Raw genomic sequence first — 16,824 nt, forward strand, 5'->3', positions numbered from 1 at the left:
TTTCTGTATTTTGTTTGTTGATTGCCAAAGCTAGAAAAACTTTGTTTGCAATGCTAGGTTGTTTGAAAGGATAGCAGCATTTTAGTTGCATCCAAATGTGCAGTTCTATAAGGCTTCGCAGATTTTGACATCCAAAGGCTTGAGAGGTTATCATTGGCCTCAAATTCAATGTTGCTCATCTCTAAAATCTACACCATTTTCTGGGAACAAGTCTAAGTGAGAGCAAAGGAAATATATTTTTAGACTCATGTTGCAACCAAATGTCTCTTAAGATGCTAAAGGATCCCTAACAATCTTTTATTTTTGCATTGCTCATTTTTGAAAACTTTTCCTCTAGCTTTGCAAATCCCTCTCCATTTTTGTCCAAAGCTTTAACAAAAAATTTCATTAAAGCCAATTTCATATGAAGAGGAAGAAGAAATCATTTTTTTGGATCAACGAGATAATTTGTCATACCATTACACAAGAGGAAAAGATGGAAGTATATTTCCCTTGTTCATTAGTACAACTTTGAGGGTTGTCTTGGTAGAGTCAATAAATAAACACCACTCATTGATTTTAAAATCAGGGCAAAGCTCCTTCATTACATAATTGATGTCATTACAATAAAAAATGCCCACTTCAATTGAGATTTTTTTTTTGAAATCCGAATCTCGGTACCTGTAAAAACTGATTTTAGTCTCATTTTTCAGAATATTCCATCCTTCCACCTTGAAGCTAAAATTTTGGAAGACTGTTTTGTTAGATGTAAATCTCGAATGTGACCAAGTAGCTCTTCCTGGCCCAATAAATCAGGTTTCTGTGAACAGTTTAAGTGGGCTTCTGTATATTCATCTTCTATGTCCTCACTTGGATGGTCAATCATTTCAATTTGATTTGGAGAAACAGGTACTGGATATTATTCATAGTGAGGAATTAGTCTAAACCCGATTTCAAATTTGGATATAACACAGCATACCAATATACTATTTTTTGATGAAAAAGTACAATCATTTCTATGGTTTGCTGGCTCTCCATGTCATAGGTTAGCCAAAATACAGATGCCAAGAACTATTATTTATCCCAATAGTGAGATTAATGACGCAGGATCTACAACATGCATGTGTAGCCCAGCTTTAATCCTAATCTCCAACTTTAAAACCAAAATAATAATTCGAACATGTTTTGAATAATGGCGTATTACGTCATTTATTGTCACAGAATGTCAATTAAACACAAACAAAACAAAAATTGTATGGATTGTTTAAGCAGTTTCTTTTCATTTTGAATATGTATATTACAGAAATTATACAAAATTCTTCTTTGCCTGTATATAAGCCAAGCGCTATTTTTGAAATTTTGAATTCATCATAATGTAAAGAATGGCAACATTTGCTTTGAGGGTTATAAGTAAAGTGCATATGTACAATATTTTCACCATGATATAACTTTTTTTTTTTGTATTTTTCTCAGCAGAGTACGATAGTATAATGATAAAAGTATAGAAAAACTGGAGTAAATTTGTGGACAAATGTTTATATGACATGTTCCTTTACTACAAGGATCATATTATGATCTTATGATCAGATACATATGTCGTTCAATACAAATATAAGTGGATGTCATAGTTATTTAGTAATTTATAATATTTATGTCAGAATGAAGTATCTACCCATGTTACTATCAATCATAAATACATTATAACTATATTTTTGTATTATCAAATATTTGTATTATTTAGTAATATGTTAAATTAAAATATAAAAAGTTTAGAAAAATTATTCTCAACGAAAATCCAATAACACACACACCATTGCAATTGAAAGAAAAAAGTTTGTTCACTAGTGTAATCTAAAACTAGTAATATTTTCTTGAATCCAGTCATTTACAATTTTAACGTTAGCTTGATTCATGTTCCATTCTTTCCTTTTAATATTGATTGTAATTTCAGAAAAAAGGGGCTTTGTCTTCATGAATTGGGCAACCTGAATTTAGACACCCAATGAAGAATGCAGATCATGTATAGATATAACTCAATAATAGTTAGCAATGACTTACCTTCTCAAAACACGTTATGTTATTGGAAAGTTCCAAGACTTTATACATTGTTTCTTGCACTGACAAGATTAAAACAATATCTTTCCTAAATAAAATATGTATACGTAGTAATAAGTTCAACTTGAATTAAAATAATATACTAATGAGTAAGTTAAAACAATTAATAGGGCATGATCAAACTAATATAACCTTCATAAAAAAAAGGAGCAATTTTTTAATCTATTATTTAAAAGGATTTTTCATAATAAAAGGGTGATTTAAAAAAAAATATCCTTTCTTTAATAAAAGTCTATAATTTTCATTGAATAATACAATTTAAAATAGTAAATATTAATTAAATTATGAAGTTTTTATAAAAAGATATTTGAATCTTGTTAATATTTTATAAATTTTTATTTTTAAAAATTAGATGATTTTGTGATTTTAGTATATAGTGCTAATTAAAGAATAAGTTTAAGGGGGTTTAAGGTTTTTTTAAAGGTGTAGATTATGGTGACCATAATATTATTGTTGTATACGGATACAACAGTTGTGAAGAAAATAGTAATAGAATTAATACAGTCTTTATTATGGTCGTAATTTATAAAGTTATACTTTAAAGAATACATCAGTCACACCTAGTTTGAACTGGGCGTGTAGTATTACATCTAAGGAACAACAGTTATATGATATATATTAGATATAACTAATATGTAATTCTAAATCTCTGTAAATGACCAATAATTATAATTTTGCAAAAAGATGCAACAAGCCAGATGTAGGAAGCCTTCTCTAAATATTTTGAAATTTCTATAATTTAAAGTTATATTTTATTTATCCTATCAATTAAAAAAAAGATATTTAATCTTCTTTGCATCTTCAAAAAACATCAAAGTTAGATAATTTTTAAATCGTGATTTCATCTGTTTTGTTAGTCTATCAATAAATATCAACAGCTTGCTCAACAATCCCATAAAAAAAGTTTCCAGATACTGTGGACAGGATACAAAAAAAACATGTTCTGTTAAAAGAGGACATGTGGTAATCCTATAAATGTATATATCGTATCCATTCCTCAAAAAATGAACAGTAAAAATTGTCAAAATCACAGTATTTGCCAACCACTTAAAGTAATGAACCACACAAAGGTAAAAAAAAACCCACAGCTATTAACGGCTGATAACAACCAAACGACAATGTATGTGTTATCTTAACAATTGTTTAAGGAAATGTAAATACTTTAAAAATCTAATTGCAATATGGTAAAACAGTTATAGCTTATAATAATCACGTAAAATTTACTTACGATATCATAATTCGATCAAATTCAACTTTCAAAAAATCAATAAATACTGATCTTCCAATTTGAGTTTCACAAACTTTGTCATAAACTATGTTTGCTTTGGAATTAAATTTCTGGTTTTCTCGAGTCATATTCAAAAACCTTTAAAAAAATGAATTAAGATCGAACATCCTGAATATTAGTGTTCCGATAATATGAATACTTCTCTATGATAAACACATTTTTTGAGCATGCTAAACTTGCTATAAGTTTATTTGGGTTAGATATATTTTGAATAGCAACAAAATTCCATACAGATTCATTCCCCTCTTGAATTGCTGTACAAACTAGAGCGTCAAAAATGTCCTCACTTGTTTTTAAAATAAACGAATTAAGATTAATTAATGAAATATTTGAAAAAATATACTTTGGAACTTTTTTAACATCTTTCATCCACTCCTCAACTGCTTTGATGGATATATTTATACATTTCGGATTGTCAAACTTGCAGGACCACTGAGTAGAAAGCTGCCACAATTTTTTTTCCAAAAAATCCTTTGAATCTGAATTTTCCTTTTCATATTTATCAAATAATTTTTGAGTTATATTGCGTAAGTAAATCTAAAAATGAAAATGATTCAGAGTATAATTATCTCATTCAAAGGAATTATACTTTTGTAAATGATATATCAATAACTCTGCCTTAAATTATAATATAAAGGGATTATGATGTTGCATAGAACAAGACTAGATTTTTATCAATTCGCAACCTAGACAGTAAAAAAGGAAATAAAGGTTTGAAAAAGCATATGGTAGCTAACCTTTTTTATTTTTTTCTATTTGCCAATTGTTTATTATTATTTAGAGAAAAGTTCATTATATACATTGAATTGATAATTTGATCAATGACTGAGTAGAAAGTAACATTTATTCTAAACGAAACCCATGATTTAATTTAATTAATAAAATAATCCAAATCCCTTTTTTGAGTGCATAATACGTAGAGTCAGCTGATGCAAACAGTTGAAAAGAAAATATACTACATCTTTTGACGTTACATTACCATTTTCTATGTGAAGCTTTCATTTTTTTATACCCTCGAAAGAATTAAATTGTTAAACGATTCTAAAAGTGACTTCATGGAGGTTGAGTAGTAAGTTATAGATTAGAATTTATATTTCAATGACAATTTAAAATCATTCAACGTCCCTAGCAAAAAAAAGTTGTCGACACTATTTCATTGGGACAAATATAGAATGCTTGGTCTATGTTTCACCACTTTGACTAAAGCTTAAACTCTACCTACCTTAATTTTGTCTTGAATTTCCATACTAAATATATTTGATGTGATGTCTGATAACTTTTGAAAGAATGTTAACCAAATCAATGCTTCATCTTCATTTGGCAAGTATGTAGTTATTTTAAAAGGTACTAAGTAACTAATGTACCCTGCAATAGCCAGACTAAATGAGTCATCTATTAATTGGACTCTGTTATATTTATATATTCTTGTGTAGTTACTACGTAGATAAAGTGTAATTCGTTTCCAATTTTCTTCATTGTAGTTAATTCGATAGTATCCTTAGATAGTAGTGAAGACAAACGAATGAAATATATTGAAATATAATTACTTAATTATCGTACCTGTTTGATTAATGTTGAAAATCACAGGGTATAAACAATTGGAAGTTTTAGTTAAATCCACATCATGATATGTTTGATCCAATTTAGTATCATTTAGCCAAATTAGTTTGATTGTTCCATTATCGTGTTTGTTTATGATGTGATATTTTAATGGAACCCACCATACATTATCACTTCTATCTTCACTCGAAGAATCATTAGCAAAACATTTCTATTTGCAAAAAAAAAAAATTGTGATTGGAAGAGATGAACTAAAGTTTCAAACCTGAGAGATCTGAATAGAGCCTTTTTCGAAATTTGGAGACACTGTTATAACTGGATATCTTACTTGAGTCAGCCATGATCCCATCAAAACCTTGAATGTCAAATTTTGTGGGATAACATGTTTTTTAGAAGATATGACCTCATCTATTTCTTTCCAAAAAATATCTTCACCAATATTTTTCAATTTACTAGGATTAGTTACAAATATTTTTTAAATACATATATTAAATTAATATTTAGTAAGTAAAATTGAGACAAGAATGAGCATAATTACAACTAATTTAAGAGCAGAGTCCACAAATCGAAAATGAGAAGAAATGAGACTCACTACTTTTGCATTAGATTCTGGAAAACCTTTTGAAGTTCCTCTTCTCCAATGATACCACTTAACATTCTTATGATTGAAGCGCCTTTATTATACGTTATAGGATCATACATATATAATATTTCTCTGTTATTTATTATATTTCTCTTAATCGATCGAGAAAGATTTGTAGAATCCATTCTCATGGATTCTTGAAAAACATAGATCACAAATCTATCCCATGAAAAAAATTCCAATGAAGCCAAATAGGATACATAAGTTGTGGTCCCTTCTTTAAGCCATAAATCATCCCACCACGATGGAGTTACAATATCACCTATTTTATAAAATAAAAATACAAAAACAATTTTTTGATTAAATGAATAAACTTCAAACATTACCCATCCACTGATGTGTAACCTCATGTGCAATAGTGACTACAATTTCATCCTTTGAATTTAAAGAAAGAATTGATTTCCCATTTTCTTCTATCAACATGCATTTTGATAGGAAAGTTGTGAGACCCCAATTTTCCATGGCAACAGCCCGTTTTATTGCAGGAACTGTAATGAAATCCTTAAATCCAGACAATTAATATTTTATATCTGCTTATCTCAAGGAAATTTTGCAATTTCCTGTCCCCCCCTCCCTCCAAGAAGAAAATTGAAATTCCCTAAAAGCCATTCTTACGATTCATGTGTTAACTAACCTCCTGAGGAATTGGCAGATTAGTTCCAAAGTATTTAACTAAATTTTCATACAAAGTTGGACTGACCCTCTTTGCCCAGCATGTTTTTAACTTGTCTTCTTCAGAACTCCAAATTCTTAATTTTTCAGAATCATTTGTAGGAATTCTTTCATTGGTGTAATTGTTAATGACAAATGCCACCAGATATGTGCTCATTAATGGAGTGGGCATAAAAAAATCTAAGACAAAATCTGAAGAATTTCTAATTGAAAGAATAATTATGATTTAGTATATGTGTGTATATAGATTAAAGCTATAAAAACTGTACTCTTCTGTAATTGTTTCACTAATTGGCATATTTGAAATGGAGGTCATATTTTTGGGACGACGAAGTGCTATATTGAATATGGACTTAAAGCTTGGCTCATCAAAGCAAGGAAAGACAGTTCGAGCGTATATTGGCTCCATTTGTGTATAGTAAACTCCTCTGAAAAGAAATAAATATAATCAAAAAGTATGAATAATTAATTTGTCATTCGTAAAAAAATATTATTTTAACCCATTTTTTGTTTTTTGGTCAAATTTGACACCAAGGACCCCTCCCCCCGAAATTATTGGCTTGTTTTGACCTATAATGTTGATAAGAATAATAAATATTGCAATCAAAATATATTTTCAAAATATTTTCTTGCATGAAATATAATTAAAGATTTACGTAATCCATTCCATATATAAACTAAAATACACGTACGGGCAAGACGGTACTTATTATATTGGTGGAAATGATGTCTTGTAGATAGCACTTTAGAATTTGGAGACGTTTCTTAAAGACTGACAACCGAGACAATGGCAATTTAAAAAATGAAAAAATATACTGTTCCATAAAAAAATAAAATTGGAAAAAAATTAGAAAAGTCTCAAATAATGTCATTAATGTTTAACATTTTGTTTTTAAAATATTAACATATTTTAAAAATATAAAAAAAACCCAGAATTTTCTCTTTGCTCACTCTAAAACTAGTTTTGCTTAACTTTAACTTAAAAGTTATAAGTACACTTATTATGTATTTTTCTAAATTTAAAATAAAGAAAAGGGGTTGCAACTTTATTCTTGTATAACTGCTCTTGGTGACAGCCCTGAATATATATTTTGATATAGAACCTACACTATTCTTGAATCATTAAAATTGCTTTAAATTTTGAAGTCGCTTCTATATTGTTAAGGATTAGATATGAAGGCAAATGTATATTACTTTTCATACAAAAATCCTGGAGTATTTCCATATTCATTATATACTGTTGCTACATCTATTGTTTCTATAGTTGAATTATAGTCGTAGTAGTATTCCTCGTAATCCATTGTTCCTGTTTGATTTATTTCTGGTTCATAAATTTCTAGTTCATCTTTTGCTATAGTAGTGTAATTCATTCTCATAATATATACTGATCCATTACTCAGATTTTCTGATATATGAATGATAACTAAGTCCGAACCAGCTTGTCCATATGATACGTTTGTAATATTTATGATATTTTTTGATATTTTTTCTATAATGTTCATATATGTAATATTAATCATTTTGGCATGCAATGTAATATTTTTAGACCCGTCCATAACGCACTCAACTTCAATTTTAATGACTCCAGAAAGTTTGTTGGATTCTTGATATTGTGGACTGAGTTCGATATCATAGCTTTTAGGTTTTATATGATGGTGTAATCGAAAATCTAGTGCCTGAAAAAGTAAAAAAAAAAGAAAAACACTAAAAAATGAATTATATGTTTTTGAGGAATAACGAAGTATGCTTATTTTTAATTTCTAGCAAGATTAATTGACCTGTGTTAAAGCTCTTTTGTGGGATAACCTCCTTAGCTGTGAACAATCTTCCTAATTTACAGCCTACGTAATATTTTCTCATAAGTTGTATTCAAAAACATATTTATTCAATAAAAAAAAATATTTAAGGGTAATTTAAAAGTTATATGTAATAAAAAAGACCAAATTTCCCCCATTGATGGGATTAAAAAAATTGCTAGTATTCAAATTGACTTTATATCTAAAGTATTAATAACTATGTTATAAAATTGTTTTCAAAAAGTGTATATTGTTTTAAACTTTGCAAAAATAGCTTAATATCAATTCTACAAACTGAAAAAACATTAAAAAGTGTAAATTGAGAAAATAAATAGCCCTGCACTCCAGAACAATCGAAAAATACTAAATTTTCGTATCTTTTTACCGTGATCAGGCAAGGGAAACTGAAAAAGCGACCGCTTAGTTCTAGTGATTTATTTTAACCAAGATATCTATTTAGTAGATTTAAAGGAAGGATATAGTTGTTTTCTGTGGTGACAACCTTAAAAAAGGTTGCTCTTCTACTAGGTTTGACTGCATATTTAAATTAAAAAGATAAAACAATACTTACCCTAACACAATTAAAATACATTAACCATGGAACAATCAAAAATAATAGTCGTGACATGTTCCAATTTGTTCCTGTAATGATTGTTTTTCTTCTTTTTATTGGTATTGATAATAAAAACCTTACTGTGAATACTCACGTAGAAAAATTATTGGGGTTCTTACACATGGTCCTTTGACCTGGATATCATTGGGATATTTTTTAATAGTCGTTAATTTGTAAATTTCGGTAAAAATTAGGCCTGAAATTTCTCTACGAACTCTATAAAGGTTGAAACAAAGTTTTGAAACGGGGATTTAACCAATGAAATAGATGTCGAAAACGTAGATCATTTAAGTTTAAAAGATTATCCAAAATGTGTTTTAGAAGAATTTGACAATTTGATGGATATATATGCTTCATTTTATTTGTTTGTGAATGTAAATGTTCATTTGGCGTTATTTGAGGAACAAAAAGTATTCAAAGGAAATTTCGTAAAGTTCATAAAGAAATTAACTTAGTTTATGTTAAATTGAAAAGAATAGTAATTCCTAGTTGAAGTCATTGAATTATGATGTTGGAACAGTGAAACAGAATAGTCTACCTCATATTTCGAAGTTAGAACTCCCTAAAATTATGGAGATTTAGTTAAGTTTTCGATTTGGAACAAAACTTCTCACTCTATTATAGATCACTAAGAATTAAAACTAATATTCAAGTTAACTTATTTGAGATCTTATTTAAAAGGTGCTGCCTTTGACAAAATATCAGTGCTTTCAATCTCTGACGCAAGTGAAGAAAAAGGTATGAGAATATTAGTAGATTCGTATGGAAATGGACGCCCAGTAGTTTCAAAATTGGTTAATTAAATACTGGCTTTGCCATCTGTCAAGAATTATGCGAATTACCTTTTTCAATTTCATGATGATATATTAAGTTTATACAAGCCGTAAATGACAATGGTTTTGATTTACATTAATCTAACGCCTGTCAGTTTGTAATGTCTACCATATAAAACACATACATATATATGGCCTATTTTGTCCTAATAACTCTAGGACAGTCCTGCCCTTATGAGCAGGTGCTGAGTATTGCTAAAATGTATATGGCTTCCAATCAGTAACTACATTAATTCATGGGAAGACCATGTCCTCCTTGTAGTCTCCTTGGTCACCTACTGGTCCTTTTGGAAGAGGTAGGGGTCATAACTAGTCGGTCCGTGATGATGGCCGCCAGGATGATAACCGAAGCCAGATTCTTTGTTTTCATGACTGGTTAGACCTTGTCAGGGTCTAGACAGTTCCATCTATCATTTTTAAGCTTATGCTTGGTGTCAATGGACAAGTTATCTCGTCTGAGAAAAAAAGCGCAGATAACCACCTTTCTTTTCTTTGGTTAATGAAAATCTTGCCTTTGCTCATTCTGTCTGCCTTATTCTGCTCTGTTAGTAGATGCTATGAGGCCCTGAACCTAGATAAGTATCGCAGGTCAATCTTGATGTCATTTTTGATGGTCCCTTTGCAGTCCTTGGCCAGCCTAGCAATTGGTGTGTCTAGATGAGTGGTAATTGATCGTTTTATGCCTTGATTTTATCAGATCTTGTTGAATGAGCTGCTCTGGCAGCCTTTCCCCCTCTTCAAAGGCATTAATCACGTCATAAACTATTGATTTTGGATATTTGAAGTATCTCCTGTGCGGAGTGTCCCGTGCATCTAGCTTCGATGATGGAAACTTCCCTGACTATTTACATATTTCAACGAGTTACTCAAAAAGTATGTTTTTAAATTCGACAGCTAACACATTTAACTTGTTACAAGTATTAAATTTTTTATCAAATAATTTCTGCAATTTCCATGATTAGCCGTAAAAGAAATTCTGAATTTACCTTTTCCACCCTGTATACCCTAAAACTTCATATAAGTACTTAAAGGACGTCCAGTGATTATTAAACTGTATTAAAGTATTTTTTTGGCATCCATAATCTTTTATATCTGTAACTATTTAGACCAAGAGTCCCTCAGATTTATGAAAACTATTTGTTTCCTGCTTCGATAAAAGTTCTAGGCACGAAAAAATATCGAGAATAGGGGTTCAATCAGTTCACAATAATCCACTAACGGTTTGCGTGCTTCCTACAATATATCCTTGCTGATTGCAAGATCTGGTAAGGCTTACACGATTGGGAGTAATAAAGATTATGCACATATTTGTAAATAAGTCACCAGGCTCAATTAAGAAGTATATACCTCTCAGTAATAGCTCAGTTCAAGAAAAATAGAATAAAGGGCTGAAAACATGGATGATAAATTGTGTAGCATTATTTCTGCAACATAATTTACCTTGGAGTTAGATGAGTCAATTTTAATAAGAAATAAATATGTGCTTCTTGCTTAAGTGTATTTTTGTCAAAGATGAAAAGTTGGTTCCAGAAATGATTTTTGTAGGAAGTTTTATCATACCTAAAGGACAGTCAGTATTTGATATTATTGATAATTTTTTCCAAGAGAAAAACTAACCCCTTTCTAACATTCTTGCTGTGCAAGTGATGGTGCCGGTCGTCATGATTCTTTCATCAGTTTCTTGACAAGCCGTTCTTGGTGTACTTGCAGTATTTTGTGTAATCCACAGGGAGAGTCTGGCAACATAAAAATCAGATCACAAATCAATCAATGCTGGTATCACGGAAGTACATAAGATCTCGGCACATTCCCTCAATTCCAGATTGTTTCGACAGTTTGACATCGATAGTGATGAACCGTTTTAACGTTTGTTCCAGCAGATGTTACATGGCCATCAAAGGGAACCTTCCTGAAACATTTGTATTATTTTTTCGACTCTAAAACTGGACTTTGTTATGATCTTAAAAACATCAAAAATGACGCTGCTTATTACCAGATATATTAACAAAATTCAATTAAATTAATTTGCAGCTGCAAGGAAATTAAACAAATTATTTCTAAGTTAGATTAGTTCCTATCTAAGTGTAAGTTATTCAAACGACATTTAGCCCATCATGACTTTACCAGTTTCCAAGACGCTGTGAATTAGATAGATAGAATATCATATCAGAATATCCCCCATTGGAAATACAAGAAATAGTGCCTTAAAACGGTTTCATTCTTTGGAATTTTAATTTAGGAAGAATCTTAGCTGTAAAGATGATTATGTAGAAGTAATGCATGGGATGGATATGCAATATTTTTGTCTGTTGAAGAACTTAAATTTGTATAAACGTCCAATTTTAATTATATTCCTCAGACAGAAAAGCTCAACGTCTACGTGGTTGCAAATTGTATTTGATGGGTCAATACCCTCAGAGACAAAGAACTCTCCGAGCTTTTCCTTGTTGGTACGCCCTCAACTTCAATACGATCTAATAGATATTTTATACCGTTTGGGGGTTTATAAGATTGCTCACATAGCTGAAATTTCGAGAATGCACATTAAAGTCCGTGTTACATTTGATAAGAGGCATCCTTTGCTACTCTTTATTCAACTAGATAAGAAATTTACGAATACTGACCCATCTTTTCTTACAATATGGAAATAAAGCTCAGCTTTCCATCCCTTCTGAGAGGCATCCCAAAATACACAAAATTCAACACAAAAATCATCCCTTAAACCAAAAACAACACCCCTAGAAAAATTATATTTCATTTAGTAAATGTAACTGATTTCTCTATGCATTCCATTCCTTTACAACTTTCTGAATCTTAATCCCCTTTTATTTCCCAAGCCTTCTGCAGAAGAATCTTTGTTGTATATAGCACAGATGAGCAACGACTTTGAGAGTCAAAATATTTAAACGACTCCGACAACAGATTTCGTTTAGTTGACACAGTGATAATGACTGTGTAAGCACAAGGACATTGATCAGACAATTATTTTTTTTATGTTCCTTTAACTGGTTAGATGGAGTTGCACTGATTAAGTCTAAGTAAAAACTATTGTATTACAATTACTCCATCTGATCTAGGAATTTTTCGGTGAAATCCATACACAGAAAGTATATTTATTTATCTATGAATCACCTGGGCGCGAACATACACACATTGAATTCAAGAGAATAACTTCTTCCAAGTGCGTTGTCCAAGAGCTACGGCGATTCCATTTTTGGCATTCCACTAAAATGTTTTGGTATAAGAATGTGCAGCAATGGAACTAGAAGCTACTGTAATGGCTACAAAATTGGTTTTTCATTTTGAGTCTATAATACCATTACATATAAACTCTGTACACGATTGGACGGACTCGATGGAAGACCTACATTACCAATAGGGCTCAAAATATTGGAGATAACATGAATCCAAACTTTTGGAAACATGTTTTTGGATATTAAAATACAGCTGATATTGCTGGTCGAGGTGTACTGCCCAATGAATTGGTCATATCCAAGATTTGGATGACGGGACACACGGGGTGGGGTTATCTCTTTCTTCACATAAATGGGAAATTTCTTGGCGGCAAGTGGTAAGCCAGGATGACAAGATTGAATTAGACAGATAGGAAAATAATGTGGTGTTAAATACTATTTTAAAGAATTAACTGTATGGTCTCGATAAAATAGTTAGTAGTGTTTCTTATTGAAATAGGTGGTAAGAGGACTGTTTGGATTAGGCGTTTTATTTTTTGGTTCAAAATAAAGAGGAATATTTTTAATGAAGTAGTGTCTTTGGAGGAAATAGAACTAACGTCTAGAGATGTTTGATATGTCTTGAGCAGATTTGTTATATGGGAGATATTATTAAGAAGCTCCAATCAGATGAAGAGTTGGATATTAAATGTAAGCTTGCTGCTTTAATCCCTCATTGTGATATGTCTCAAGTGAAAAATCTCCTGGCATTTAACTCCACTCTCTGTCAAGATCCTCATAAGGTTTGACTCAACGTAAAGTAACCCGAGATCTGCCATCTTTGATCTACTTAATGATCAAGGTTGGTAGAAAATTGGGAAAGGTTGCCAAGAGATGCTGTCTCTGATAGTTGATGTGGCAACTTTGAAGGCCACTCAGTCTTTTTTGGATTGAATTAGTATTGGTACAATTGATTCGTCAGCAATAGAGGATGAACCCCTCTTGCATATAACGCATTATTTACTTTTACTAACAAAATATTATTTTTCACTTTTGCAGGTAGATATATGGTAATCGGCTTATTTCTTCATTGGAGCCTCTGAGCCTATAGCTAGCAAGTATGCTCTTTGGGATTTCATCGGAACGCTATTCATTTATCTAATAAGCGACCACTGGAAACTATATGGATTCTTTTTAACTTCAGTTTGTCAGTATTGCCCTCTTCCAGGGGAACCCAACATGTGGGGCCTCCTCCTCCAAGATAATAAAAAGAGATGCCATTGTCATTTTACGTCAAGCATTCCCAAGCCTCCGTAGATCTTTAGAGTGAACAAACTGCTCCTCCCAACCATTTTTGGAAGCCAAATGAAATCAATTCCTTACTGAGCACATCAAGTCATGAGAAATTAATCTTGGATCTCTCTTCTGTAGTGCACCTACCACACAAAGTCTGTTCTGATTCAATGCAGGAATCCGTTCAAACTTCAATCTTTGATTTAAATTTAAAAAATAATTAATATTTGATATTTGTATTGTTTTTCTTTTCTCATCTTTTTTTTTCCTTTTAGAAAAAAACGGTTCGAACTTCTAATTTTATCGAAATAGTTAGCAGTCTTCATAAAGTCCATGAACGGACTATATTCGAGTAATTCAAAAGTAAATAAAGTTTATAGGTTGTCTTTATATAGTCCGGTGTCTCCAAAAAGTCCAGCTACCGAATTTAAACTCTATAATAATTCATCCAGTTCCACAAAATTCCTCCATACTATTACTGGCCTTCCAGCCAATGTGGTCTCAAATACGGGGGAAAAGGGTAGGAAAGGATACTTTTATAAGGAACTCAACATGTTTATTTCGAAAAAGCACTTCTCACACAACTTTTCATTCGAAAATAAACATTAAAAAAGTCCCAAAATCTTTAGGTAGTTAATCAATTTTTGACCAATTCTGGGCCAATTGTTCGGAACTATAGAATTATTACTTAATAACTATTTACATGCGTTCACTGAATAACAGAAGATAATTGTAATCCAACGAATCAAAACTTATTTAATGAAACCTATTTTTTTTTTATTTATTATTTAAGTTAAATCAATTAAGTTGTGATTATAAAAAGTTTACTTCAGTATTCACATAATAAATTATGTTCTCTTTTAACTCTGAATTTAGTCATTAATATTAACTTTCTATATGAATTCATTGATTAACTTACATAACTAAACGAAATATTAAAATATTCTTCATTGTTAATTTCTACATTTTAATAATAGTGTAATAAATTATGGAGGAATATCATTTTTAATTTTTTTAAGTGGCGTCCACAAACTGTATACTGTAATACCTTCTTGTGGATAACATATTCCTTAGTTATTTCTAAAGGACTCAAGGGAAAGACCGGACAAACAAAAATCTACAGCAACAACAAAAATTTAAGGGAAAGAAATAATTTATAAATCTAAAGCTATTGCACTGACTTATATATAGTTGCATAGTTATATTCTATCATGATTTATGATTAAAAATTGTTAATTTTTCATTAAATATTTGGTTAGTATTTTGTTTTATTATGTTTATTAAATAATTTAATTTAAAAAAAAAAATACAAAGTTAAAAAAGAACCAAACTTACTTTTTTAAAATATTAAATATTCAAAGGAATTTTACACTATAATTTTAAATAATATTTGTTCGAAATAATACAATTAAATAATTAATTATAATTTAATGAATACAACAATACATGTGTTGCACAATTTCATGCATATTTCCAATTTTTAATTGTTTTGGTTAAACAGAAGCTTCCGTTGTTTTTTATTCAGTCATTGAGGACAAAACTTATACAATAATGTATTTACATTTTTTATAAAATGGAATTTGCCAAATTTCTGATAATGTCTTTTATTTTTTATTATATTTTTTTCTTAAATAAGGGCAGTTCTTTAAACATTCGGAATTTTTTTCTGGTCCCATTCCACCCCTTACCAACCGGTTAATTATAAGCACACACAAATAAGAGTAACGCATTTTTGTATCAATCAGTCAGGTGCACAATTCCATTCGTCCAAAAAATAATTTAAGTTGTCGAGCAGGATGGTAAAAACCCAATGACAATGATTTCCCAGAAGCCTTGTTACCTGCAAACGGCCAAAATGGTCTGAAGTCCTTCTGTGGTGATATAAATATACGCGAAAAAATTTTAAAATAAATATGATGACGTAGCGTCCTGTTTAACCATCCATCGTCTCATAAATGAAGAACTACGGTATCACAGATATGCACGTATCAAGAAACAGCTTCTACCCCTCAAACAGGGAGAGAAGAGTCATCCGAACCAAAGCTTTGATCAAGCTAAAACAAATGTTTTGCACAAAAAAGTATTCTTTGGGATCTGCAGCATCATGAAATACCAAGCTAGGATCTGGCAGCAAGGCGGGGCATCCTTTCACATCAGCAAAATAAACCTCATTTTTCTTGGTTTTTATCATGTGAAGTACTTCCAGCAGACTGTTTGGCATTATAACTAACTGGAATCGAACACTTTAGACTATTTTTTCTTGGAAAATGTAGAACATCTTTCAAATGAAGGTCCTCACAGATCTACAAGATCCCTGAGAGCTAGGATAAGGAAAACATTCGGGACTTTACACTCTAGGATGGTCAAGAAGGTAGTGGGTCGTTTATGGAGACGTAGTGAACTCATATTGGCAGTTCTATTAATTGAATGTCATATTTGCTTTATAATGTTAATTTTGTTAAAAATTTTAATAAAATCAGTTAAGAAATAAAAAGACACCAGCGCTTTACATTTTTTCTCATCTTCCAAACGTTCAAATGAACCACCATTACTATTATAAAATAAAGACCTTGCTCATTGCTTTTAATACTTTGATAATAAACATTATGACTCATATTTTGATATAAGTTCTATAGTATATTGTATACTTAAAATATATCATTTTTGTAACGAAAAAACATTGGCTAGAAAATTTTACTCCAAATATATTTGTTAATCCATTATTTGTATTTATAAATAAATATACTTTAAAAAATCTGCAATAATATTAAAAGTAGACATAAATATTTAACTGTGTCAAATAAATTAATATTCATAAGAAAGAGTATCAAAACTTAACTACTTATTAATTGTAAAAAT

The 16,824-nt window shown here is 30.4% G+C and overlaps 1 protein-coding gene across 3 annotated transcripts; it reads right to left on the reverse strand.

Moving 5' to 3' along the window:
• Positions 1-1,669: 1,669 nt before the first annotated feature.
• On the reverse strand, positions 1,670-8,684 carry LOC121124633 (aminopeptidase N). Of its 3 annotated transcripts, none has more exons than XM_040719807.2 (14): positions 8,625-8,684; positions 7,452-7,933; positions 6,527-6,685; positions 6,220-6,460; positions 5,912-6,086; positions 5,535-5,847; positions 5,208-5,394; positions 4,943-5,153; positions 4,605-4,879; positions 3,726-3,919; positions 3,522-3,668; positions 3,323-3,460; positions 2,038-2,122; positions 1,670-1,964 (listed from the first exon to the last, which is right to left on the reverse strand). In XM_040719807.2, exons 1-14 carry the CDS (start codon positions 8,679-8,681, stop codon positions 1,821-1,823), a joined length of 2,808 nt encoding a protein of 935 aa, XP_040575741.1. In that variant the 5' UTR covers positions 8,682-8,684; the 3' UTR covers positions 1,670-1,820. The 3 variants fall into 3 exon arrangements, with proteins under 3 accessions (XP_040575741.1, XP_071747225.1, XP_071747226.1); XM_071891124.1 differs by having other exon boundaries at positions 7,461-7,933; positions 8,625-8,682; XM_071891125.1 differs by having other exon boundaries at positions 1,836-1,964; positions 2,038-2,096.
• Positions 8,685-16,824: the final 8,140 nt, after the last annotated feature.

Source organism: Lepeophtheirus salmonis, chromosome 9 (assembly GCF_016086655.4).
Source record: "Lepeophtheirus salmonis chromosome 9, UVic_Lsal_1.4, whole genome shotgun sequence".
Classification (NCBI taxonomy): Eukaryota; Metazoa; Arthropoda; class Copepoda; order Siphonostomatoida; family Caligidae; genus Lepeophtheirus; species Lepeophtheirus salmonis.

What these genes read in the sequence shown, in the direction of transcription:
- LOC121124633 (XM_040719807.2), bottom strand. Translation starts at nt 8,681, where the DNA reads ATGTCACGACTATTATTTTTGATTGTTCCATGGTTAATGTATTTTAAT. An exon ending in AAATTCAAGACAAAATTAAG is followed by an intron (nt 3,920 to 4,604) that starts GTAGGTAGAGTT and finishes TTTCATTTTTAG; the next exon opens with ATTTACTTACGCAATATAAC. An exon ending in GATGTTAAAAAAGTTCCAAA is followed by an intron (nt 3,669 to 3,725) that starts GTATATTTTTTC and finishes TTTAAAAACAAG; the next exon opens with TGAGGACATTTTTGACGCTC.